General features: G+C 36.9%; 1 protein-coding gene and 1 long non-coding RNA gene across 6 annotated transcripts in view; one reads left to right on the top strand and one right to left on the bottom strand.

Annotated features, from left to right (window-relative positions):
* The window catches only part of LOC144233275 (uncharacterized), a 6,698-nt gene extending 3,869 nt beyond the window's left edge, over window positions 1–2,829 (bottom strand). Inside the window, exons 1-2 of the long non-coding RNA XR_013335633.1 lie at window positions 2,561–2,829; window positions 771–920 (exon numbers count right to left, since the gene is read on the bottom strand). This is a non-coding gene — a long non-coding RNA (uncharacterized LOC144233275). The remainder of the gene's footprint in view (window positions 1–770; window positions 921–2,560) is intronic.
* Window positions 2,740–27,977, top strand: C9orf72 (C9orf72-SMCR8 complex subunit). Of its 5 annotated transcripts, none has more exons than XM_077766101.1 (12): window positions 2,884–2,904; window positions 4,971–5,167; window positions 7,869–8,356; window positions 9,700–9,759; window positions 13,853–13,948; window positions 14,713–14,777; window positions 16,909–16,981; window positions 18,810–18,926; window positions 22,351–22,586; window positions 24,749–24,806; window positions 25,877–25,986; window positions 26,110–27,977. In XM_077766101.1, exons 3-12 carry the CDS (start codon window positions 7,913–7,915, stop codon window positions 26,294–26,296), a joined length of 1,446 nt encoding a protein of 481 aa, XP_077622227.1. In that variant the 5' UTR covers window positions 2,884–2,904; window positions 4,971–5,167; window positions 7,869–7,912; the 3' UTR covers window positions 26,297–27,977. The 5 variants fall into 5 exon arrangements, with proteins under 5 accessions (XP_077622229.1, XP_077622227.1, XP_077622228.1 ...); XM_077766100.1 differs by lacking the exon at window positions 2,884–2,904 and adding an exon at window positions 4,769–4,879; XM_077766103.1 differs by lacking the exons at window positions 2,884–2,904; window positions 4,971–5,167 and adding an exon at window positions 2,740–2,791.

Here is a 27,977-nt window from a genome sequence, read left to right as displayed (position 1 = left end):
AAAACAGAGGAGTGAGAAGATGAAATTGTAAGCACACTCACCGTCCGGGGTCTCATATAGCCTGTGACAAAGTTGAGAGGCAGAAGCCACACGTGAAGTAACTAAAGAATCTACTTAAAAGCAACATACTAGTAAGAATAGTGAAGTACACGCATAAATAAAAAAATGCTGAGAGCTCCAAGTGGGGTTCCCCACAGGCAGATGGGCTCAGGGAGACATTCTGAAATGGGCCTGGGAAGGGTCTGGCTTATTGTTCAACTTGTTCTTTTTCTTGTTGTGCGTTTTATGATGCTGCAATTAGCTAGGAATTGCTTCTCCCTGGGGACTCTTTGTTTTTGGGTCTTAGACATTTCATAACTGTTGCTCATGAGGTACAGAGCACCAGCATGGAGGAAACAGAGGTCAATATCTCATGGAGGATGTGATTCTTCTCATTGAGAAGCTTACTGTTTGTACAATGGTAAATCCCAGAAGGACATGAAAATATACCTTGTATCCTAATGTTATCTCACAGGGGCACTGCCTACAACGTGCATCAGTAGAGCAGACGTGGACCCACTAGAGCTTTCTAAACCATCTATATCACACTGGCTCACAGAATTAACTTAATATATCCCGTAACCAAGATTGTAACTGGAAGTACCTCGGCTGGGTGTTGGCTCATTTATATTCCAACCAAAAGGCAATGTACCATAAAGTGCATACTGATAAGTCTGCAATGATTAAGGCAACCACATAAAATCTCATTACTTAAAAGAAATTAAACTCACTGTGGTTTATATAGCAATATTCCTCATCCATGTCCGACATCAGATAGTTCCCATGCCAGTCACAGTTAAATCTAATTTGCTGTAATCCTGGTAAATGGGAGGTAATCAACAAATCCTCAGCTCAGCTCCAAAGCAGCATATGAGACATTTCTGAAATACATTAATAAAGAGAGGAGGGGGAAAAGGCTTCCTGCCAATAACTGACATTTGTTATGTACCAATAATATTCCCTGGGTTCTGATACTCTGATTATTGGAATTATAAATATGTACACAGTTTAAGAGATTTACAAGTCATTTCTTATTTCTTCAGTTATCCCTGCATGATTACTAAAACTAAGATTAAAGCCACCCTTGCTTGCATGTGCTATTCTAAATTCATAGCTTACTTGATCTCAGGTGAACCTCACAATAACCCAGTGAGAAATTATTCTGCTTGCCATTTTGTAGAAACTGAGGTAAGAAAAGTTACATACCTCAAAAAACAAATGAGACAAGTTACATGCTGACCAAAGTCTCGCAACTGATCAAAGGCAAAGATAATATTTATACCAGCTTTGATTCCAGAGACCAACCTCTTAGCTACCTGCTTCACTGCTCTCTTAGTTGAGCCTTTTTGTATGACTGCTGATTCATTACGTGTAGATAGGTGGAGAGCTCAAAATTTCTAAACAGTATCTTGGAGTATTAGTCTATTTGATACTGGAGGACTAGGTCTCTTGAAGAAACATTTCAATAGCAAAATGTATTTTCACTAGATGGCTGAGTTATTTGGACTGATGGACAGAGTCTGGAGGAAGTAAGGGTTAAAGACAGATTCCCAGGCCACCCTCTGGTCCTGCTAATATGGATCACATTACTATGTACTTAGTGTCATTTTCTCTTTGGCTTCCTAAAGAAAGGATGTACACTAGGATATCTGTCCTATTTTACACCTTCAAATGTAAAATTTTTACACCATACAGGTACTGTGGATCACAGTACTGTCATAATTACTTTCTCCCTCTTGATTTTTTTGCCCCAATCCACAGAAGGACGTAGACTAAGGAGCATAGTACCGAACACACAATAGGAACTAAATGAATGGTACTTATTTGGTGCTATGATACAAGCATACAGCACTGACTGGGTAAGGGTTCTAATTCTGCGAAGGGTAGAAGTTTGAAGGGGTCATTTGTGTATTTATTCCTTCTTTTCTTCCCCAGTGATAAAGATGTGCTGTATGATTTCTAAAGATGAAAAATGTTAAGCGCTATGCCTCTGTACCACATATACCTGCATACCAAAAGGCTAACTAACTCAAGGTTTAGAAACAAATCATACAGCACATCAAACAGAATGAAGTACATTATCGAAGGCTAAAAAAAAACAAAAACCAACTTCCCCACATTGTGCAACTAGCAAAAATGACGTTTAAAAATGTGAAAATCATGCTTAAGAAAATGCTGATATGTAAAGACAACACTGTGGTGACTAGGTTTTGTGGGAAAAGGAAATTACCTAACCAGACTTGAGGTGAAGTTACAGCACACTTAATAGTGTCACAAGGAAAAAATAAATCCATTAATTCAACACACACTATCTGCCAGAGCACACAACAAAACCATTCACAACTACCAACTCTGTTTTTTCGAGGCTCAGGAGCCTACCTCATTACAAAAAGCACTAACACCTTACTCCCCCTTTCCACCGAACCCATCATTGAACAAAGGAATGGAGCAAAAGCGACCCGCCCACTTGCACTCGCCTCCCGCGTTCACGTAAATGCAAATCGAAAACTCAAAGACGTACCTACGGCGTCCCATGAGGAAAACGAAGTTAAGGGGCGACTTCTTCCGCCCACGTAAAAGATGGCGCTTGAAGCGTCAACCGCCCCTGCTGCCCGGTTTCTTCCCTTCAGGGGCGGGGTCCAGAGAGAGCTGGAGGTGTGTGCTTAGGAGGTGTGTCCTTTTGTTTGGCTCACCCTTTCTCCCCTCCGCTTGCTCTCACAATATTCGCCGAAGGTGACGGGCGAAAGATCAGGTAAAATCTACCCAGAAGTGCACCAGGCGGGGAACAGCTGCGGCCTGGAGGGGTTTTAGGGGTTGGATCGCGAGCGAGGGCCGGGCCCGGGGGNCGGTGGTGGTGGCGAGTGGGTGAGTGAGAAGCCGGCTGGCCGGCGTTTGTTTGTGTTCGGGGTCCTGGGACCGCGCGGGGGCGGCCGCGGCTGCAGCTCTCCCCAGGATTCGGTTCGTCCTCCCTGACCGAGACCTGGCATCGGGTTTTCCCGCTGGTGACTAGTGGAGTTGCCTCCATCCGGGCCCCAGCCTTCCCGGCAGCGGCGGCACGGAGACCAGGGGCTGCAGCCCGGGCCGCTAGCCGGCTTTCCCGCCTGCAGCCCCCGAGCCGGCCCCTTTCCGGGGATCCTGTGTGAGACCCAAAGGGACCCGCAGTACCACCTGCACCGCGGATTCAAGGGAAAAGCGCCTCCGGCACTGAGAGGCCTGGCCCTGGGAAGGCCAGAGGGAGGGTGGTGCGCGGTGAACACCATGTCGGGGTGCGAGAGGAGATCCTGCGGGTTGGGATGGTGGCCCGGGTATACCGCATGGCTACACAATTTGAATAGAAGTTTCTAGAGATTGCTGATGCCTTGTAAATTTGCGGAGCGATTCTAGACTGGGTTGTGCTTCTACTGTGTGGGTCATGACTTGCTTCACAGCTCGGAGGTTACACAGACTTACTTAAAGGAAGTGACCTTTGACTTGAGCATCCCTTGGCTGATGGTATCTGTTGCAGAAACAAGTGCCCTGATTACAAGTCTGCTGTGCCCACAGGGGGTCTGAGTCACCTCTTGAACTCACCAGTCTTCTCTATTCAGCAGAGAGAGGTTATGCACTTGCCCAAGAAAGACGATGGCCCTTTCAGAAACCGTGGAGGTTGCTAGCTAGGCTCTAGTGAACTAACAGTCTGGTTGTGGCCAATGGATAATTTTCCATTCCACCTGTTCCCATGGCTCACCTGTGATGCAAAGCAAGGGGACACAACATGTCTGGTATTTTAATTTGTACTTCTAACTTGAAAAATACTGATACCATCTTTCTCACGCTTAAGGAAACTTTTTCTTTTTTTTTAAGTTTTTTTTTTTTNTGAGCCAGCTGCCAGCACAGAGCCCGACGTGGGGCTCGAACCCACGAACCGTGAACTCATGACCTGACCCGAAGTCGGACGCTTAACCGGCTGAACCACCCAGGCGCCCCAGGAAACTTTTAACATAATGGGAAGGAATCTCACAGCGGCAGAATATATATGAAAGATTAATATTATGAAGGCAGAATACTTGGAATACGATAGTGTTATGTGACACAGATACCTTTGGCCAGCACCTCAGCCAGCCCTGCTCCTTTGGAAAAGCCCTCAATTAGTTGGAAAATCACCTAGTGATACCTGCTTTTTATACTTCCAGAACAAAAATGAGAGAAATTCTAGACGACATTGCTGATGGTGCACTAAGCCAGCACTAACCTGCTGCAGGAAACAGTGCATTGGAGCTAAAGATTTTTTCCCCCGTTATAAAGTTGATAAAATAGTCTCTTTATTTGGCTCTGTTAGCAGTCCAAAATTTGCTTTCGGAGGAAAGAGGTTTAAAAAAACTAAAACAATGAAGACTCCTATTTTTCAAGCCTGCCCTAGGGCCCTTTGGTAATTAAGTAGTTGTAAGGAGCAGTGTGGGTTTGTCTTCTTATTATGTGAGAAACTTGGATCTGTAAGAGATCACCTGATAGTGATATGTAAACTTCATTTCCGAGTCTCCCCTGATAAAAATTTAGAAAGTGTTGCAAACAGTCTCCTGTTAACAAACAGTTCACTGTCATTAAAGCTGGCCTGAGCATGGTCTGTTTCAGGAAGTGGGCTGGTTTGGGATCCTGCTTCTTTTATAAAGGGCTGGGAGAAAATAAACTGAAAGCATGGTTACAAGAAGTGAGAGCCTTCTGATGGCATAATTCTGATTTACAACAGTGGACCAACCAACTTTATAAATACCAGTGAGAGAAGAGACGGCTGAGTTTTAGCAAAAGGTTAAGAAAAAGCCAAGCTTCAAACCTACTACTCTGCCAGAAGTTTTAACAGATGGTAATTAATATAATCTTTTTGTCTGCATATGTTGGATGATTTTCAGAAAGTATATTGGTATATCCTCATGAACCCTATTCTTTGTTTACAGGAGTGGCAAGCCACCGTGTCACCCAATTTGGATCCTGGTTTCCCTCAAAAGACTCTTATGGCTAATGTTTGATAACCTTCTGGAGTAGCCAGCTACATATAGATATATAGATATAAAAGACGATTGGTTTTGACCTGATTTTTTTCAGCCACCCTTATATGTATGGATTTTCCTTACCAAGGATGATGACTTTAAGTGTTAGTAAAATTATTTTTACAGACCTCCTAATTATTCTTCTCCGTAACATTTCATTTCTCAAACTTCTTAATTTTGACAGGATTTTAAGCTAAACAATTCAATATGGCCCTTGTCCTTTCTTTTCTTTCTGATGAGACTAGCAATGAGACTAAATGTAATTAATGGTCTGTGATAGTTGAATTTTCACCGTCAGGTAAAAATTTCCCCGTGATCCTACCAGATTTTGCTCTAGGGCTCAGTTCGGTTTTAGGAAATGCTGCTGTTTTCAATGTAATGATGAAATGTTTGAGGCAAAGTTTTGTTTTTATGATTATTCACCTTTAAAAAAATTTTTTTAATGTTTACTTTTGAGAGAGTTGCGAGAGGGGAAGGGGCAGAGAGAGAAGGAGACACAGAATCTGAAGCAGGCTCCAGGCTCTGAGCTGTCAGCACAGACAGGGGCTTGAATCCACGAATGTGGGATCATGACCTGAGCTGAAGTCGGGTGCTTAATTGACTGAGTCACCCAGGTCCCCCAATTATTACCTTTTTTATTCAAAACAGAAGAACAAAAGAAAAATGTTACAATACAATTTTGTAGTCTCCAGTTTGTTATTCATGATGACAACATCATTACAGTTTGAATTCAAATTACATTCCTGTATTCTGTAATTGTAAACTGTTTAAATTGTATCCAAAACAGTGGATATTTCAAATAAGGTAGACAATTTATGTCCAATACAGTCTTTTAAGACTATTAAATTGATATAACACATTAAAAAGTAAATATTCCCTAAATGAGTTGCTGAACTAAACAATACATACATAAACTGCCTTTATGTTAAATCTTTTCTCCACATGCATACTGTAGTGTTTTGCCGAGTTCTGTATACCTATTCTTGACATGCATGATAAAAATGCTCTTCTAATACTCTAAAAATAGAAGTCACTGCTTTTCAGCAGTCTCTGAACTCTCTTGACAAGATGCAGATAAAATTCTTTAAGTAAATAAATTGTAGTTATAGATCAAATGTTACCTCTCAAAGCAGTCCTGAAACAAAGATAAGTATATCATAACTTACCTATTAATTACTATCCTTTATCATTATGATGAATACATTCCACATTTTTAGACTTGCTTAAATGGTTCTTTTGGTTTAAATGGTTTCTTGTGTTTCTTTTCATTTTGAACCTTTTAATCTATGCATTCAACTGTTTTTAAAGATTTTGTTTTTAAGTAATCTCTATACCTGGGACTCAAACCCATAACCCGGAGATCAAAAGTCACATGCTCCACTAAGTGAACCAACCAGGGACCCCTCTATTTTAATATTAGGCAAGAATGATTCATTTTACACTAATATCACATAGAGTATATACTTTTAGAGTGTTATATTTCAGTGGGTTGAGATGTATGAAGACGATTCTTGCCTGACTCTGTGACCTTGAGCTGTTTGCTTTTGTCTCTGTGTATTATCTCAGTTTGGAAGGTTTGGCCAGTATCCCATCCAGTCACTTTGCTCTTTATATGTTCTAAACAACTAAAGCTTTTTTATTTTAGCCATTTAGCGTAGAGCTCTCTTTGTAATGAACTCAGTGCAATGCTACACAGCTTTCTTAAATTTAAGTAGCATATTAAATGTATTTATCTTCATCTTGATGTTTCAGTGTCATGTTAAACCCCAAATTGGGCTTTAGTACCGTGAGAATTTGTTGAGAATAACAGGACTTTTTGCTCTTTTTTTGTTATGGTCCCAGATTGTTGTGTTTTTTGCTTGCTTTCCTTCCTCCCCCCCTTTCTTCTTCCCCTCCCCCGCCCATCCTTTTAACAGCTTTAGGATGTTGTTACTGACAGGTGTCTTTACTAGTTTCTAAGACTGCCATAACAAAGTTCCACAAACTGGGAGATATAAAACAACAACAAAAATTTATTCTCTCCCAGTTTTAGAAGCTAGAAGTCCAAAATAAGGTGTCTCTAGGAACATGCACCTCTGAAGGTTGTAGGGAAGTATCCTTTCTTGCCCCTTAGCTTGTAGAAGTTACCAGCAATGTTTGCCTTTCCTTGGCTCCCGTTCCTACCTCTGCCTTTCACAGCCCCATTTCCTCTTCGTCCATGTGTCTCTAAATCTTTTTCTTATAAGGATGCCAATCATTGGATTAGGATCCACCCTAATCCAGTATGACCCCATCTTAATTTGATTACACTTATTTTCAAATAAGGTCACATTCACAAATACAGAGGGGGTAGGAATTGAACATGTATTTTGTGGGGGACACAGTTCAGTCCACAACAAGTAGTGGTCTGTTGCTGAGTTCTCCCCTTCCCAATTTGTTCCTCTTTAGTTGCTGAGGTTAAGAAAGGAAATATCCAATGATACTAGAATTGCACATAGACTGGATGTTTGGGAACAGTGAGAGTCTATTCTATGAGTTTTAGTATGTAGTATTCATATTAATGTCCAAAGGACCTTTTTTTAGGTCATTATTATTTTGGATTTCTAAGTGTATTCCCTGAACATAGGTGACAAGATACTATGTATCATAAGTTTATCATATTCACAAGCATTTAATGTGTACTTGCCATGCTAGCTGGTGGGACATGCTTTCAAATCCTTTTTTACTGAAGAGGAGAAAACCATATAGGCCTAAATCATTTGGGTTTCTGCCGTATGACTTTAAAATGACTGAACCTAATTATTGATTTTGTATGTCATTGTTTAGATATCCCTGGAGCATTTGGATAATGTGATAGTTGGGATGCAGTGATGTCGAATCTCTGTCCACCACCATCTCCAGCTGTTGCCAAGACAGAGATTGCTCTAAGTGGTGAATCACCTTTATTAGCAGCTACCTTTGCTTACTGGGACAATATTCTTGGTCCTAGAGTAAGACACATTTGGGCTCCTAAGACAGAACAGCTACTTCTCAGCGATGGAGAAATAACTTTTCTTGCCAACCACACCTTAAATGGAGAAATCCTCCGAAATGCAGAGAGTGGAGCTATAGATGTGAAGTTTTTTGTCTTGTCTGAAAAAGGAGTCATTATTGTTTCATTGATCTTTGATGGAAACTGGAATGGAGATAGGAGCACATATGGTCTATCAATTATACTTCCACAGACTGAACTTAGCTTCTACCTCCCACTTCACAGAGTGTGTGTTGATAGATTAACACATATTATCAGAAAAGGAAGGATATGGATGCACAAGGTGAGTGACTTTTGAGCTTATTAATCATGCTAACCTAGCCATTGAATGTTTATCTTCTGATAAATTTATATCTAATTTTTAGAAACTATATGCAATTAATTTCAAGTAGTAGCTATTATTTGCACCTGCCCTATTAAATTTTTTTTTTTAGTGTTTACTTTTGAGAGAGAGAGAGAGAGAAGACAAGCCTGAGCCGGGGAGGGTCAGAGAGACCTTCTGTGGAGACACAGATTCCAAAGCAGGCTCCAGGCTCTGAGCTGTCAGCACAGAGCCTAACGTGGGGCTTGGACCCAAGAGCTGTGAGATCATGACCTGAACTGAAGTTGGACACTTAACCCATTGAGCCACGCAAGCACTCCTCCATCTGCCCTATTAAATACATAGGTCTAGTAGTCTGATGTCAGTGATCTTCATAATAACCCTTCAAGGTAGGGGATGATAGCTCTATGTTACAAGTAAAAAGCTAAAGCATAGAGAAGTTAAGAATATCCTAATAAGTTTTAGAGTCTGAGTTTGTCTCAGGAAACATACCATAAAACCTTTTTTCTTTTTGCATTGCATGACCCAGTTTTTCACTTAGTACTGTGTGTAGGTCCAAGCAGGTCAAAACAAGTGTTTCATAAGCAGTTGGCCATGTAGCCTTTGGTCTCTTTGACTTCTTTGCCAAGTTCTGAAATTCGTAAAATGAGGTTGGACCAAATGGTTTCCAGGAGATGTTCCTTTTAATTTTGCAGATTGAGCCAGAGAAAATTGCTGTCATCCTTTAAATCCTGTGGTTTAATATTTGGTGATATTTATATTTTCATGTACTTTTGGCTGATCTGAAGAACAAGTTTAACTCTCTTCTGCTCTATAATTTTGATACTAATATGGAAGTCTGTTAAAGCATTATTAATTAATTTTATAAGGCTTTTACTGGATAGTAAGGAGAAATAGTATCTTTCAAAAGAATAGTGTTTTACTATGTTTGCTTACATGTTTTCTTATTTTAAATGCTTATGAAAATCATTTAAAATCAGGAAGCCCCCAGATTCAACTTGATCCTATTTAATTTGAAAAGTACAAATCATTATAATTTCCTTTGTGAAACTATGCAGGTGTTACATTGACTGTTTTCTGACAAGTTATCTTTTTTAACTGCAGAGAAAAGGGTGTTTTTATTTTATTTTGTATCATTTATAAGAAGGAATTTGTTGGATTAATTTCCTGCCCCCTCCCTTTTTTCTGCCCTAATGTGGAAAATATTTTTCCCATGAATTAAATTACACAACTGTATTTTGAAAAGTAAACAAGTATCGATATATTTTTTTAAATTTAATTTCAATGAATTTTCTCTCGCTTAGGAAAGGCAAGAAAATGTCCAGAAAATAGTCTTAGAAGGCACAGAAAGAATGGAAGATCAGGTAAGATACAGATTGCTTACTGTCAAACACCATCAGGCTCACGACATGTATCTATATAAGGCTAAGGGCTACTTGTCTTTTTCCTTTTTAAAAATTTTTTTAATGTTTATTTATTTTTGAGAGAGAGAGAGAAGCAGAGACAGAGTTTGAGCAGAGGAGGGGCAGAGAGAGGAGACCCAGAATCTGAAGCAGGTTCCAGGCTCTGAGCTGTCAGCACAGAGCCTGACGTGGGGCTTGAACTCATGATCCCTAAAATCATTACCTAAGCCGAAGTCAGACGCTTAACTGAGCCACCCAGGTGCCCCTTAGGGCTACTTTTCTTAAGGCCTTGACACCATACTATTTTGACAGAGTGAGTCTGAAAATGAACAGAGCCTTTGTGGAAATATATTGAATAAACTAAATAAAAATTTTCATATCTTAGACCGGAAGAGTTAAATAAGTGGAGAATAATAGTAATTTTGCTACCTTTTTCTGTTTGCATAGAGTAAGTTTTGAATAACTTGGTCATACTAAAAATTTTAAGTTTTTTATGAGATTTTCTTTAAAGTGTTACTTCTCAGACATTTCCACAGAAGTAGTTATAACAGGAGGGAAGTGAGTATACTCCTAAGATATCTGGGGGGTACAGACACAGTTCTAAGCCTAATATTTATTTGAAGTCTCACATTTTATTTTTAAAAGTCATGCAATTTATATTTTATTTTCTATCTATTTAATATTACAGTTTGCCAGTGATAATTCTCACCTTCTTTCCGATCAGACTGCTGAAAATAAGTCTCTTTGAATGTCCTTAGGGCACAGGCACCAGTATTTGAGATGCTTGATTGCAAGGGTGTGGTTTCCCATATGGAAATTAAATGCAAGCCATTTCACTTCAGGGCAGAGATGTTCTGAAGGGGAATCTCCAATGGAGAAAGGGTTCTTTGCTTTTACTCCCATTGCTGCTGGCCACCCTCAGTGTGCCTTCTCTTTGAACTCCGTTCTATGGCTGGGTTGTCTTTTCTGTGGTTCTCCTTAGCATACAAGACATAATAGTACTTTGAACAATTAACTTTTCTAAAAATTTGAATATACAGGGACTTAAACCAGGAAAACACAAAACCCCATAGAATGACCTACTTTACAAGATTGTTATGTCTGTACTTTTGTAAATAGCTTCCCAGGCCAGGAGAGGTAATCCTGGGGAAAGATCTGACACTTAGAAGATGTTTCCCTTTACCCAGAGAAGCCTGGCCTTTACTTACTGGTAATGTGCAGGGTACCAAGAACTGAGGGGACTTTTACCAACCTCTAGATGTACTTACTAGTTATGGAGGAGTTAGAGTTTCTTCAAGATAAAGATATTTAGGACCCAGTAAAATTCTACTTTTCTTGGGATTTTTTTTTCCAAACTAGAAATCTATACTTAAGAAATTTACCACTATTAATTTCTAAGTTTTATTTCTTTTTTAAAAAAGTTTTATTTATTTGTTTATAAATTTGTTTATTTGCATGTGTGTTATGTGGAAACGCAAGTAGGGGAGGGACATAGATAGATATAGAAAGATCTAGAAAGAATCCCAAGCAGGCAAGTAGGGGAGGGACATAGATAGATAAAGAATCCCAAGGAGGCTCAGCACTGTCAACACAGAACCCTAACTGGGGCTTGATCCCATGCACCAAGATCATGACCTGAGCTGAAATCCAAGTCAGATATGAGTTGAGATCAACCAACTGAGTCACCCAGGTGCCCCAGTTTTATTTTTCTTTTAAAGGCTCTTCTGTTATCCTATCCCTTCTGTATAGTTGGACCAGCTGGAGGTTTTTAAAGGGGAAACATCCTCCTGCTGAGAAGTTCAAGTTAGAGAAGTCAAAGGAGGAAAAGAAACTTGGGGGATTTACTTTAGAGGCTCTTCTGTGTTCAGGCTTTTAGAATGTTTTTGTTAAGCTTTGATGAGGATGCCCATTCACTTATGATAAATATCTGAGATTTGGTTTATGGCACTATACATATGCCTGTACCTAAGAGGAAGTATTTTCCTACAGTTATCCTTTCTGAAAAGAAACTGCCTGATAATTGAATCCCTGCAAATCTTGAACAAATAAATACTATCTAGGGATGACACATGAGTCTGGAATCAGTCACTGACTTCATTCAGTGTGAGTTTTGGATGCTTATAGCTGTCATCTGATAAAATCACTTTATGAAGAAATCACTTTATAGCTTATTATTCTTGTTGAATTGCATGTGTTGATTGTAATTGTAAACAAGCATTTTAGAAATTCTTTTAAAAAGCAGAAACAGTGAGTGGTTATGTTTGGAGGTTACTACGGGATGAATTTTTTTTTAATAATAAAACCTTTTATATCTTGCAAGGAGGCTTGTGACTTAGCATAAAATTCCTACAGACAGCATCACATTTAAAGTCCTAAGTTTCTGAAAAACTGGGTATAGTCACTGAAAAAATGACTCTTGGAATGACTGAGATTTAAGGACACATGTGAAAAGTTTGAATGAGAGTTTCATGAGACGTTAGTAAGGAAAAAAACTATTATTAGATTGATCTTAATATGTGATTTTAAAAATGTATTTAACTAAAAATTAATGAACATGTGACAATTTATCTACCTCTAAAAGTTTACATATTCAAGATGGTCCAAAAATTTGGGGGCAGGGGTGATGATAATGAATAAATGAGGGATCATCCATATTTGCAACACTCCGCATTTGTGATGTTCTGTATTGAGCTTTGAATTTCATTCTAGAAGCTACAAATTTCAAAATTGCATTTTTGATACATAATTCGAGTTTTATCTTGAATTCTAAAGGAAACTTGTTTTATTGATTGTTAAAATATGTTTGATGACTTTGATTTGCATTTGAGTACTAAACTTTATTGCAGATGTAGATGTTGAGTGTTGAGTTATTTGTTGACTATTTCTAAGCCTTTTTATGCTTGGTTTTCCTCATTTTTATTTATTTTTATTTTATTTTTTATTTTTTTAAAATGTTTTATTTATTTCTAGGAGAGAGAGAGAGAGACAGCGTGAGCAGGGTAGGGTCAGAGAGAGAGGGAGCCACAGACTGAAACAGGCTGCAGGCTCTGAGCTGGCAGTCAGCACAGAGCCCGACGCCGACGTGGGGCCTGAAACCATGAACCACAAGATCATGACCTAAGCGAAAGTCGGACGCTTAACCGACTAAGCCACCCAGGCGCCCCGGTTTTCCTCATTTTTAAATATAAAATGCATCAGTGACCTTTAATTAACAAGAGTTTTTTTATCTCAAATATCAAAGGAACTCCTTTCTGAAGTTGGCATGACAATTTAATTATTATCTGTGACAGTAAATGATAAGCCAATGATTCCACTCTTACTAAAGAAAATCATTCCTAGAAGAATGAATATGAGTTTTAAATAGGACGTACATCCTTTAGAAATAGTTTGGAATAGTAGACATGTTTGGGGCTGTGTTCTAACATGTTACTGAGTGTTTCTCTTAAAGGGTGTCATTCTTGGCTTTCAGTTCTTACTATTGCCCTGTTTATCCTATACAGGTTTTCCCTGCTATCCAAAAGTAGAGTGTTCTTCCTATAGAACCTTTCATACACTGCAATGGCCGTAAAGTGAAGAAGCAGTTACCATTAATTTATATGGAAAAGTTGCTTGGGCATTCCCAGCCCCAAAACATAACCCTCTTACGCATCTCTGATATCCAGAACGCATCCTGCTAACGAATGCACAAAATAAATCAAGACAAAGCACAGATGCTCACACAGTCCAAAACTAAGGAGGCTTGATGCTGAGCTGCCTCGTGTAGTCCCCAGGGAAGGAGCTTTGCAGGGCCTCTCCTGCCCTCAGCGTATGTGCTGCTTCTCAGAGGGGTTCATTGCAAAACAAGTGCTCAGCACTTTTTAGCTTTTCCCCTTTAGTGTGTGTGTGAAAGCAAAAATCCTCTTTGGATTTCTTTTGGCTACTGAAAACAGGTACTAGTGTAAGTCTTTCGTAAAAGCAAAGTGGTGTAACTCAAACTTTTGAAAAGCAGGAGATACCTTCATTGTGTGATGTTTCTTTTTTTTTTTTTTTTGCTTCATTTTGCTTTTTTGTACAGGGTCAGAGTATTATTCCTATGCTTACTGGCGAAGTAATCCCTGTAATGGAGCTGCTTTCATCTATGAAATCACACAGTGTTCCTGAAGAAATAGATGTAAGCCATGACTTTTATTATTAAATAACAACACTGGTACCTTACCTCTGATCAATTCTCTTGAGTTCTATTACTATTATGCATATTAGTAGCATTCCAATTTTACTAGTGTGCATTCTTTGTCATATATGCTATTCCTATGAAGTATTAGCCACTTTCATAAAAAACATGCATATAATCCTGAGTTTTATGGCCAAAAAGAGGTTTTTTTTGGTCAGGGATAGTTGCGACAGAATTACACATATTTAGTTTATTTCACCATTTTTGTATTTCTTAGAGGTGGGGGAATTCCAGACCTTGTAGGAGCAGTCAGTATTCAATGTAGTACTTTCGGTAACAAAGCAGTGTACAAGTCAGTGGTGGTTAACACAAGTTTACTTTTGTTCCTTAATCTAGTCTTCTTAATCACATGTTGACATTTTGAATCACACACTAAGCACATGTAGAAAAACCTTTAGGAAACTTTTCTTGTTTCTCTCTGACTTTGTCATTAAGATTTGTCTTCTGATTCTGACAGCAGAGAAGAGGAAGTTGTTCTCTGAAAAATTGTTGTTTAACCTGCCTGACGAGTTTTCACATTTGTTCTTCTGAAAGTTTATAGAAGCGTCTGCAGATTGTTTTATTGGGATTCTTGATGCCTAGAAATGAGGGCAATGTGTTCTATTGGACCGAGACTTCAGAAAACTTGTATATTTAAGAGTGTTATTTCACTGCTGTATTATAGCCAGAATAACTTTTTTTTTTTTTTTTGTGGTGCATTTTAGATAGCTGATACAGTTCTCAATGATGATGACATTGGTGACAGTTGTCATGAAGGCTTCCTTCTCAAGTAAGAATTGTGTTTCCTTTCATAAAAGATGGATAAAGCACTTAGAACTCTTATGCTCACCAATGAGATGATTTGGAAGGAAGAAAGTAATAGAATAGCTACCCAAATTATTCTAGGAACAGTGTTGCATATTTGAAGTATTACTTAGCTTTGTGTTATTTTTGCATGTTACATGTCTGTGATATATTTGATGTTACTCTTTCTAATATTGAAAGAAGCTGAGTTTCCATAGTGCCTGACAAGAAATCTTATTCTCTTATTTGGTTCTGGTGTCTTGCTTTACTTCTCATTAAATCTGAAACTAAGAATAAAAGGGAGTTCTCGGACCCATTGCCAGTATTGCAGGAGTTCCTCATACCAACAAACAATGCTTTAGATACCAAGTGGGTCCTACAATGTAATTCAGTTCTGGCACTTTCTGCCTGGAGATAATGTCAGATTCTCAGATTAGGAGTTCAGTCCCACAGGATTGTGCCCCACCCACCCTTCAGACACTAGTCACAAGCCCAAGTTTTTACCTGTGCTTCTGACTGGCTATAGATTTGAGATCCCAACCACTCCTTCCTTGGACTTCAGACACCTGGATCTTACCTGTTCTCACCAACTGGGTATAAATCAGAAGTTCCTATGACCCCCTCCTTGGGTTCCATTAATTTCCTAGAGCAGCTCACAGAACTCAGAAACATTTTATTTATTGGATTACTAGTTTATTATAAAGGATAGAATCTAAGATAAACTGAACGTCCATATGGAAGAGATGCATAGGATAAGGTTTGGAGAAAGGGTCAAGAGCTTTCATACTATCTCTGAGCACACCATTCTCCCCACATCTCCACATGTTCACCAGCCCAGAAGCTCTCCACACCTCTTCCTTTTGGGTTTTTATGGAGGCTTCGTTACATAGGCATGATTGATCAAATCATTGGGCATTGGTGATTACTTCCAGCCCCTCTCCCCTACCCAGAAGTCAGAGGGAGGAACTGAAAGTTCTAATCTTCAGTGGTTGGCTCCATTGGCAATCAGCCCTCATCCTTAGATGTTTTCCAAAAGTCGCCCCATTAACATTACAAAAGGCATCTTGATCTTTTTCTGCACTTAGGAAATTCTAAGTGTTTTGGGAGCTGTGAGACAGGAAATGTGGATAAAGACCAAATACATATTTCTTACAAATCACAATATCACAGAACCCTTACGAATTAGGTTGCATTGTGGATGGACCTAGGTTATTTAGGCCTAGAAAAGAAAATTATTTGTATTTTTACTGATCCTTTCCATCTTATAGTAGATTTTAGAGTGTGGACTCTAAAACCAGACTTCCAGGGTTATTGCTGTGTATAAGCTGGGGCAAGATACCTAAAGTCTCTGTGCCCCCATCTCCTCATCTGTAAAATGGGAATAAGAGTAGCATCTACATCATAGGATTATTATAAGAATTGAGTGAGATAAATCATAGTAAGCACTTAAAACAGTGCCCAGAATGTATAAGCACGTAACAGCTAAAAGCTAACATTTTCTACTTCTGTCTCTTCTAAGGAAAATGTTCGTGACAATAGTATCAGCCAACATTTATCCCTCTACTAAGTGCGCTGTCTGCACTTAGAATCTCATTTTCTACCTCAGTGATTCTTTACTATTGTAGATTACTGTAAAATCTTACTTTGTTTTTCATGAGAAATGAAAGGATAAAATATTTGCTTTCATGTCCATAGTCTTTTTCCTTAGGTTTGTGATGGAAACTCAGAGGCGTGAGTGTTTTGAACCTGGAAGCCTTACATAATATGAATCAGAAGCACTTTAATCCTCCTTCTGCTCACTGTCACCAGTCATATCCTAGTTTTTAATCCCATTTGTCTTTAAGTAAATCACTTAACCTCTTGACATCTCAGTTTCTTTCATTATAAAATGGTGACATTTTACTAACTGGGTTTTAAGTTCAAATGGGTGAATCTGTCTGAAAGGCCTATGGAAAACATAAAAGTACTATGGAAATAAAAGTTGGTAATTTTACCTACAGCTTTGTCATTGATCATGTAAAGCTAGTCTGTTACTTGAAGTTCACTTGCCCTTTTTTGTTTAGTTTGTGAAATTGTTTTACAGCCAATGTTTTTCATCTTTTTTCTCCACCTTGCAGTGCCATTAGCTCACACTTGCAGACCTGCGGCTGTTCTGTTGTAGTAGGTAGCAGTGCAGAAAAAGTAAATAAGGTAACTTATTTTATAATCCAGCAAATAATCTCACTTCTTAATACTGCTAACCTATTATGGATTGTGCTTTAAAAGTTAGGTTGCAGTCAAGCCAAATTACTGTGACACCCTGTGCAGAAGTAAATTGAAATAAACTGTTTAAAGAGGAAATCATTTATCAGTTTCATTTTGATAATTCATTTGATATAGTTCTCAGTATTGTATAAATGGTTTTGAGAATTTCATTAAAATAAGGTATTTTAAAAAAACGTTTGTCTTCTATTTTCTGATGTCACTTTTAAGAAATATGAAGATAATCATGTACTTGTGATACTAACGCCAAAGAAATGTTATCTAATTATTCGTTTTGATTTCTTACCTTATTTTCTTACTAAATCTGTTTCTTTTAGGGACCTACTGCTGTTCAATGGTTAGCGGAAGTTATGTTTTACTCAGTAATGTCTGCGACCACTTCCTTCAGTGCTATATGAGTTAATAAAGAATTAATGAAGTTACCTTTCCAAACATTAGGCACTAAACTAAGGGATTTTGTACTTTTCTTCACTGACTGTTAACTAGAAAGAAATATATTGTACATAAGTATCAATTTAAGCAAACCTGATTTTTCTTTTTATATTTTACACAGGAAATGTGTTAGGAATGATTATTTACTTGAAAATATATTTGTAATGTTTTTCTCTAGATAGCTACCCTGTATGCTTGCATGACCCTTAATTTATCAAAATTAACATTTTTCCATACATCCATTTATGAGAGGTTAGTGCATCTATTATTATCTAGTATTATCATGAGAGGTTAGTACACCTGTGTTATTATGCTGGTCTAGTGATTTATTATTACATCTGTTACCCCAAGAAGGCAGTTTTCCCTCTGTGTCAACCAGAACCTTCAGGTTTCACAGAAGGACTTCCCAGTAGCTTTCTGGAAAAAGAAGCTCTGTGGTTGGGGCCCTGTGTATTTTAAAACATTTTTTTTTCATTGCACATCCTCTTCTGGAGTAATCACTTCTCTTTTATCTTTTTAATTTGAGAAAAAGGCTGCCATCACTCTATATTGAAAGCCACTACTTTAAAATATAAAAACTCTGAGACAGTCTGAATCCCAACATACTTAACATAGCTTTTTACTTTTCCTAATAGAGCTATAGATCAAATCCTGTTAGAATTCCAGATTTCTAGACTCCAACCAGTGGCTTGCTTATTTTAAATCAAATTTGATAGAATTGTCATTCACTTGAAGGATTTGGACACTCCTTATATTGATTAGAATGGGATTTTACATGTGGAACTGCTCAACAGAAGCTATAATTCTGCCTAATTTAACTGCATTTAGTTTTCTTGTCCAAAATTGTTTATTTCTTTTGTTGAAAAATACTTGCTGCTGGGTGGAGGTGGAATTAATAGTTATATTAAGTCATTAGTTTGTACTGAAATGTAAAGTTTCCATGATCAATTATATATATATACATATTATTTATATATATACATATATATACATACATATTATTTATATATATATAATAATTGGATAAAGTATGCATGTTATATCAATCACCCAGAAAGTCACAATATATATTCCAATGCTAAAGGTTTTGAGATATCATATAGTACATTTACCACTATTTCCCAAGCTTACTTGACCACAGAATTCCTATTTTAAGCAACAAATATTATGTCCCATGGACTACTCCTGGTGACTAAGGAATGCTTTTTTCTCAGGATGTATTTTATTGACAGTAATGGCTGAAGTTCCTATTCACATTTCTTTCATAAGCATACCAATGGCCTTTTAATTTCCTATTTTAATGCTAATTTTTTTTTTTTTACAGATAGTAAGAACATTATGCCTTTTTCTGACTCCAGCAGAGAGAAAATGTTCCAGATTATGTGAAGCAGAATCCTCATTTAAATATGAGTCAGGGCTCTTTGTACAAGGCCTGCTAAAGGTATAGTTTCCATTTGTCACAAGTGAAAGCAACTTTGTAAAATCATTTTTGACACTCTTTATAAATGTACTTTAAATATTAGCATGCCATGCATCTCATGTTTATATGCCAAGGAGCTGATCCTATACACAAGTCTGAGCACAGTATATGTCTTACATATTTATAAGTATGAGTGAAACAGCTTAGAATATCTTTGCGTGTGTGTGTCTGTTTGGTTTCCTATAGCTGCCTGTCTAGCCCCAGGATTATTTGTTGATTATTTGAATCTGGGGTGCATGGGTGGCTCAGTTGGTTAAACATCTAACTTTGGCTCTGGTCATGATCACGTGGTTCATGAGTTTGAGCCCCTCATTGGGCTCTGTGCTGACAGCTCAGAGCCAGGAGCCTGCTTCAGATTCTGTGTCCCCCTTTCTCTCTGCCCCTTCAGTACTTGCTCTCTCTCTCTCTCTCAAAAGTAAATAAAACATTAAAAAAAATGTGTGGCTGAATCAGATTGCACATCTAAAATAGGTACTTTTTTTCTGAAAAGGATTTGAATTTTTGTGTTAGCATTTTTGTTTATGTACTGTATTCATTTATTAAAAAAAATTTAAAGCTGCTTCCTGTCTTCAGCATTGTATATAGGATTTGAACAATATGTATATATGTATTCACATGTATATAGTTTTAAATTATTTTACATTTTTCTTTTATTTATTTTTCTTTTTAATTCCAGTATAGTTACCATACAGCATTATACTCATTTTAGTTATACAGTATAGTGTTCCAGTAATTCTTTACATTCAGTGTTTTATCATGGTAAATGTACTCTTAATCCCCATCACCTATTTTACCCATCCTCCCACCCCCCCTCCAATAACCATCAGTTTGTTCTCTATAGTTAAGAATCTGTTTTTTGGTTTGTCTGGATTTTTTTTTGTTAACTTGTTTTGTTTCTTAAATTCCACAGATGGGTGAAATCATATGGTACTTGTCTTTCTCTGACTATTTGAGTCCGCTTTTCAAGGAGCAAGGCAGATAAATGTAAATTAGCAATTATTTTCAATAATTACAGGGAAAACAGTTACTTTATTGAATCTATCATTGATGTTTCAATTAGTCAGAAGATGTAAGAAGGTAGATTGCCTAATGGTTATGTGATTCTTATAGTGAATGCTTTCTTGAGGATCTATACATAGCAAAATGAAACAAAACTTATTAAAAGTTGTGGCAAATAAAAATCATATTCAGCTTTTGCATTTTTAATAGTGTGCATGCTGTGAGCTCAGAATAATACAGAAAATACTTAAGGGAAACTTATTTCCAATTTGAATTGTACAGATCTGAAAATTAGAACTTCTTTTTATCAAAGGCATAATAAGGCACTTAGTACTTTTTTTCTCAGTACCTTCTCATTTAATTATGTACTTTTATCCCTAAAAGGGACCTATACCAGTTGTGATGAGGAAAGCTTGAAACTATAATCTAATGAAAAATACTTGTTAAGAGTTTTCCATATAAGTATAAATTGTTAAGCCTTTCAGAAATGCTGGAACATTATTTGTCAAGAGCCTTAAAGATGTTCAAAGATTGGGGTGCCTGCCCTCCTACACTGTTGGTGGGAATGTAAACTGGTACAACCCCTCTGGAAAACAGTGTGGAGATTCCTCAGGAAACTAACAATAGAACTCCCCTATGACCCAGCAATAGCACTGCTAGGAATTTACCCAAGGGATACAGAAATGCTGATGCATAGGAGCACATGTACCCCAATGTTCATAGCAGCACTCTCAACAATAGCCAAAACATGGAAAGAGCCTAAGTGTCCATCAACAGATGAATGGATCAAGAAGCTGTGGTTTATCTATACCATGGAATACTACGTGGCAATGAGAAACAATGAAATCTGGCCATGTGTAGCAACATGGATGGACCTTGAGGGTGTTATGCTGAGCGAAATAAGTCAGGCAGAGAAGGAGAAATATCATATGTTTGCACGTATAGGAGGATTAGGAGGAACTTGACGGAGGAACAAGGGGGAGAAGAAGGGGGGAAATGGTGGGGGAAAGGGAGAGAGGCAAACCATGAGAGACTCTTGAATGCTGACAAAAACTGAGGAGTGATGGATGTGGGGGGAAGGGGGGGATGGGCATGGAGGAGAGCACTTGGGATGAGCCCTGGGTGTTATGTGGAAACTAATTTGACAATAAACTATTTGTAAAAAAAAAAAAAAAAGATTGGGATGCCTGGTTGGCTTAGTCATTTGAGTGTGTGACTCTTGATTTCAACTTAGGTCAGGATCCCAGGGTTGTGGGACGAAGCCCTGTATCCAGTTCCACACTGAGCATGGATCCTGCTTAAGATTCTCTCTGTCTTTACCTCTGCTGCTCCCCATTCATGTGCATGCATGCGTACATACGTTCTCCCTCTCTCTGTCTCTCTAAAATAAAAGATAAATACAGATGTTCAGAGACTTAATTTACTATTTATGCTTCTAGAAATCCATCCTAGGGAAGCAATTATATAAGGAGAAAGATTTACTTATGAAAGTGTTTATTACAGGGGCACCTGGGTGGCTCAGTTGGTTAAGCATCCGACTTCGGCTCAGGTCATGATCTCACAGCTGGTGGTTCAAGCCCCACGTCGCTCTGTGCCAACGGCTAGCTCAGAGCCTGGAGCCTGCTTCGGATTCTGTGTCTCCTTCTGACCCTCCCCACTCATGCAGCCTGTCTCTCTCTCACTCTCAGAAATAAATAAAACATTAAAAAAAAAAGTGTTTATTACAGCATTATGAGTGAAAAATTTAAAATAACTTTTATATTGTATTTGTAATATATACTACAATGCTTCATACACAGTAGATACTTGTCACATAGCAGTTGACTACCCAACTGACAATACTTGGAAAGAAGCACATTTTTTTACTTATAAAAATATATATATACATTGGGATTTAAAAGGACATGAGGAATAATCAAGAAAAATAAAAGTTTACTCGCAATCTCATAATCTAATGAGTAACCACCATTAATATTTGGCATCTATCTTTCTGGTCTTTTTTTCTTCTGTATGTATCTTTTTACCTAGTTTTCTGCCCCTATCCCCACTTATTTCAACCTCCTTTTTCCATAATACATTGTGAACATCTTTCTGTGTCAACACAAATTGATAACTTCATTTGTTCTACAAATTCATTTTTAGCAGCTAAAAATAAGCCATTTTTATTTACTCAGTTCTCTTTGGAAGCTTACTTATTTTCTAGTGTTTTAACTATTTAAGCCAGTGCGTTAGTGCACACATCACTAAAACTTTGTATACAATCATGCCTAATTTCCTAGGATAAACTTCTAGAGATGGATTTGTGTAAGCCTGTTTTTCTTATTAAAAAATAATTCTTCATGTCTTTTGGCCTATAAGACATTAAACTTTCTTTTCATTATGACAGGATTCAACTGGAAGCTTTGTGCTCCCGTTCCGTCAAGTCATGTACGCTCCCTATCCCACCACACACATAGATGTGGACGTCAACACTGTCAAGCAGATGCCACCATGTCACGAGCACATTTACAATCAGCGTAGATACATGAGATCTGAGCTGACAGCATTCTGGAGGGCCACTTCAGAAGAAGACATGGCTCAGGATACGATCATCTATACAGATGAAAGCTTCACTCCTGATTTGTATGTAATGTATTGTTGTTAAACGGTATCATGCAATAGTATCTTCTGTGAGTAGAAGCAAAACAAGTCTGTGTTTGAAAGGAAAGAACTATTACTAAGAGAATTATGCTTGAAGAAATAATTTGATTAATCATGACTTTTTTTCTTAAATGTCTGTTTTTCTAAATCTTACTATGTTTTGCATAGAGAGATTAGATTAGTCCTTAAAAGTAAATGTTTAAGTATTCATTTAACAAATATACATTGAGGCCCTAGGCACAGTAATAGGTGCAAAGGCTAATAGTGACTAACTGGGGCACCTGCGTGGTTCAATCGGTTAAGCCGCCGATTCTTGATTTAGGCTCAGGTCATGATCTCACGGTTTGTGGGATTGAGCCCTGACTCGCTCTGCACTGACAGCACAGAGTCTGCTTGGGATTCTCTCCTTCTCTCTCTCTTTCTCTCTACCTCCCTCTCTGCCTCACCCCAGCTCACACTCTCTTTCAAAATAAATAAACTTTAAAAAGAAAAAAGAAAGAAAAGAAATTGGTCAAAATCGGAATTCCAGGTGATGACCATGTTTTCAAGTATTGGGAATTTTGGTACATGTATAGTAGTTCACAAAATTAATTTGTGCTTTCAGACATTTTCTTCCTAACTAAAGTGTTTAGTATTTTTTCCACTTTTTTTCTTTGGTTACTTCAGAACTCCTTTTTTGTGGAATTTAGTGAATTTTAGAATGGATTTACCATGTAGTATTTTTATGTTTTTAGAGAAAGTATGTGTATGCTTTTAACTTTTCTTACTCAGTTTAGTCACTTATATTTGATTGCCTCACTGATTAGCCATCTAGTCTTATGATAAAAAAAAAGTCATGAATTTTTAAAATTTGTTGACAATTCTGAGTAAATATTCTGAGCATAAAATGAGCCAAAAATGATACTTTCTCTACCATTAGATTGTGTATTAACTTTTATAATTATAGATATATTGTACTTTTTAGTTTTCTTTAAGCAATATTATTTAATTTTCAGATATTTTTAATTTAATTTTTTTTTTTTTTACAAATAGTTTATTGTCAAATTAGTTTCCACATAAGATATTTTTAATTTTAAAACTAATACCACTCACTGCCACTACATGAAAAATCAGTCACTGGGAATAATTCTTTTTTAACATTTGCTTCATCTGATTTACTTAAGACTGAGACAGTCCATGAAACAAGTATATTCAGAACACTAGGCTTAAATAATTTAGGCTTATTCTCTCTCCAGACCCAGAAAAAGGGGTGCTGTTACTACTAAATTGGCCACCAGTTAGACAGCCAGTAATCAGGAAATGCTGATTTTTTTTTTTTTTAGATTTCCTTCTGAATTTCATTCTTCTGTAATTTGTTGGTATACCCATCTCCTAATCTAGGAAATTTTAGGTACTTTCCTATTTATCTATGCACACACACCTCTTGGCCAGTCTTATCAGTTCAGTGATGATCCCTACTATTTCAGTTAAAAATTGCTTACCTTATGGTGAGTTAGATATATATTATCTGAAGTGTTCATTAATGTTTTAGTTACTTACTCATTACCAAGTAGCTGATATTGTCCTGGGTAATTGGTTCATAGTACTTGCCTGATGATAGGTTTGTTGATGCAACTCAGTGCTCAAGATGTTCCTTAATCCCATTTGAATGTTTTTAAGCATTCACCCTTTCACCTTTTTCTTCCTGAATAGTGTATTACAAGTTATTATAAACATAAAGTTAACCTTTTATTTTATTTTGGGTTTTGATCTTAGTGATACATTTTATTTTGTTGCTTTTATTTTTTTTTTGACATGGCAAGAATTGGTAATCATATTTATTAATTCTCTGAGGCTCTCAATTTTTATTTATAAGGTAAGGGTACAAAAATAGATTGATAGGTACGTGTCTTTCTTGGGACTGCTTATATCTTTAGGAGAAAAATAATTACATACTGGCTTGACAAACTCCAGTAATATACAAGTGTATCCCTGAGTTAAAACGAATATATATTTTATATCTCCAAACACACACCTCTTATTTTTATAAATATGTTTATATATAATATTCCATTTCTAAGAAGTGGAATTTATTGATTGGAGTGAGGAATTTTGGAAAGTAATGTTGTATAGCCATTTCAACATTTGGACTGTTTTCTTTGTAGGAATATTTTTCAAGATGTTTTACACAGAGACACTCTGGTAAAAGCCTTCCTGGATCAGGTAAATGTTAAATCCAAGATTGTGAAAATGAACAGTAGGATGTATTATCTTTTTTAATATATACTACGTTGCTTGTGCTATATACACATATCATTGTAGAATTAAGTCACTGTCTTTTTATAGTGTCTCAGGTTTTTCTAAAGTGAAAATGATTTTTCTTTTGAATGGCTAATGGGCATAGGATGTATACTAACAATTAAAGATGCATTATTCCCCAGGTCAAATAATAAATGTTTTAATTCCAACCACTAACATATAACTCAAGGTGTTTTCTTTCAGGGAGGGAAGGGTGGTTTTTATTTGCCTTAATGGGGCCAAAATGTCTGTAAAACTTAGCATACTTCTACTGAAATAATAACATCTGTTGTCTTTTCTTTTAAAAAATAATCTGCTTAATTAACATATGAATAAAATTACAGATTACATGGGATTTATTTCTTAACATAACAGAGCTTTGTCATAATATCATTCTGGAGATTAGGCCAGGAAACAAGGTCATAGAACTAGCTTTGAAATAATTAGATCCTTAAGTTAACTCACAATTTTCGAACCAGGTCTGTGTGGTCTGTGACATACTACAAAGTTCAAGGATAATTTGTAGTCACGTAATTAATCCCATGCTTCTTAAGCTGTATAAAATCATTTTATGACTACACATGTACCCTCAACACCCCATGAGTAGAGAGAGAAGAAAATCTTAAAACCATAGTCTATAAGCATGGCTCAACTTCTGAGAGATTGAATTTTATATGGAGATATGGGCAGAAAAAGTTAAGTAACACAACTGGAAGCAAATTACATCATGATTCTTAATAAAGTAAACAGGGATATATTCTGGGGTAGAATGTAAAATTTGAGTCCATTTTCAAAGATAAAATAGAAAACTTCAGAAAAACGTAATGGCCTCTGGATTTAGTACTTCCGGTCTGTTAGGGGCATCAGAGGGAATGGCTGTAGAGAGCTGCTCTAATGTGTGTTAGCTGCCAGACATTGTCAACACTGTGATAGAGATATGGTGTATAAGAAAAATTGGAGCAAATTATTTATGGAAATTCTTCATTTTCCTGTAGGTTTTTCATTTGAAGCCTGGTTTATCTCTGAGGAGTACTTTCCTGGCGCAGTTTCTACTCGTCCTTCACAGAAAAGCCTTGACGCTAATAAAATATATAGAAGATGATACGTAAGTAAAACCATATGGAATAAAAACCTTTGTGCATTATGCTTTGTTTTGTTCCTTTTGGATGTTTTCTATATATATTTATGTATTTATATGTAAAAAAAATTTTTTCTTCATTATTTATAGGCAGAAGGGGAAAAAGCCCTTTAAGTCCCTTCGGAACCTGAAGATAGATCTTGATTTAACAGCAGAGGGCGACCTTAACATAATAATGGCTCTAGCTGAGAAAATTAAACCAGGCCTACACTCATTTATCTTTGGAAGACCTTTCTATACTAGTGTACAAGAACGAGATGTTCTAATGACTTTTTAAATGTGTAACTTGTTAAATGTATTTTGTCACCATCATGATTGCTGCTGAAGTAGCTCAGTGGTGTGGGAAACATCATTCCCTTGGGTCATGTCCCAGACTCCTACTTGGCAATGTAGTTAAAGTTAGTTACACTACAGTTGTTACAGGTCTGTCGGGACTTCCGGTACATCATTACAATGGATGCATCTTTTCTTAGGTGTGCTGTCTTGGGGTACAGACTTATGTTTACAATTAGAGTAATGTTCCTGTTATCTTTTAAAGATATAATAATAGGATATGAACTTGACCACAACTACTGTTTTTGAAACTTAACAGTTTATGGTTTACATGTATCAAAGTGAAATCTGAGTTAGTTTTCACAGATATAATACTAGGTGAATTTTCATCTCTTGGTGTTTCTTGGTATGTAAGATTACTGTAATACTTTTATAATCAGCTGAAAATTAGAGCATCTGAATCATTTCAGTTCCATGAAAGGAAGTTATTTGGAACATAGGTTAAGTTTTTGAAAGAATGTATTGATCAAGCAGATGTTTAATTCAAATTAATTACTAGATCCTACTTTGTAGACTTGGTGGTCCTTAGGGTTCAGTCTGTGTGGTAACGTCACACAGTATGTGTAGTCCCAATTATGGCAAACCAATCAGGGTATTTGTGTGTGTGTGTGTGTGTGTATGTGTGTATGTGTTGAGCTCTGTCAAAGACAATAGAGGAAATTGGGTTTTATGTTTTAGTAGTTATGCCAACTATTTAAATTAATTTTTATTATTTTTGAGCCAAATTGAGATGTGTACCTCCTGTGCCTTTTTTTTTCTTGGAAAATATAATTACTTGGAAGAAATTCAAATTACACTAGTCAGTCATTTTTATCTTGTTTTCCTCCTGCATAGTCTTACCCTGATTTGGCAATTGTAACTTCAAGATTATGAAATGTAATGGAGAATATACTAACTAGTAAGATCCTTTTTCAGGAACAGAGAACAATAACTGGTCCTTTTCCTTCTCAAATTTCTGCCCTTATTTTTGAGGTTGTTGCCATGTCTCTGTCCCTCTGCATCATGTGAGGAAAGCAGGAGAAACTTTACTGATGTGCTATTTTACTAGGTGCTACTTCGGCAGAACTAAGTGGTCAATTTCTTTTGTTTCCTTAATGTGTTTGGACCATTGTGCTAGCTGTAAAATAACTGATTAATACAATTCTGTGCTAGAACAGTTTTGACATAATAGTATACACAAGCATAAAAATTATTTTTATTTAAAACTGTGGAAGTTACACAAAAGGGAAAAATACTTATAAGAAAGGGATAAAAGTGACAGAGCCCCTCTACCGTTGCTCACCAAATTGAACCAAAAGCAACATGTTCTGTTCTGGAACGTCCTAATTGCCTTTCACATCACTAATAAGAAAGGTGTAGACATCTTGATTTTTAGACCCAAATGGAACAAGATGACTGGTGCTCTGTGGTGCACTCGTGAAAGAATACCACCTTATTGTACCCCTTACTCAGTGCTTCTTATATAATTGATTATTAAAGAGTGCTGACCAATTATTTTCTTTTGCTGGTTTATTGTATTATATAGAATGCAAGTTGTACAGTGAAGTAAGTTATTAAAGCATGTGTAAACATTGTTATAGCTCTTTTCTCCTAGATGGAGAACTTTGAATAAACTGTCTTTGAAA

This window comes from Crocuta crocuta, unplaced genomic scaffold, assembly GCF_008692635.1.
Source record: "Crocuta crocuta isolate KB4526 unplaced genomic scaffold, BGI_CrCroc_1.0 scaffold529, whole genome shotgun sequence".
NCBI lineage: Eukaryota > Metazoa > Chordata > Mammalia > Carnivora > Hyaenidae > Crocuta > Crocuta crocuta.
The sequence above is the reverse complement of the archived record's forward strand: the minus strand, read 5'-3'. Positions and strand labels throughout refer to the sequence as shown.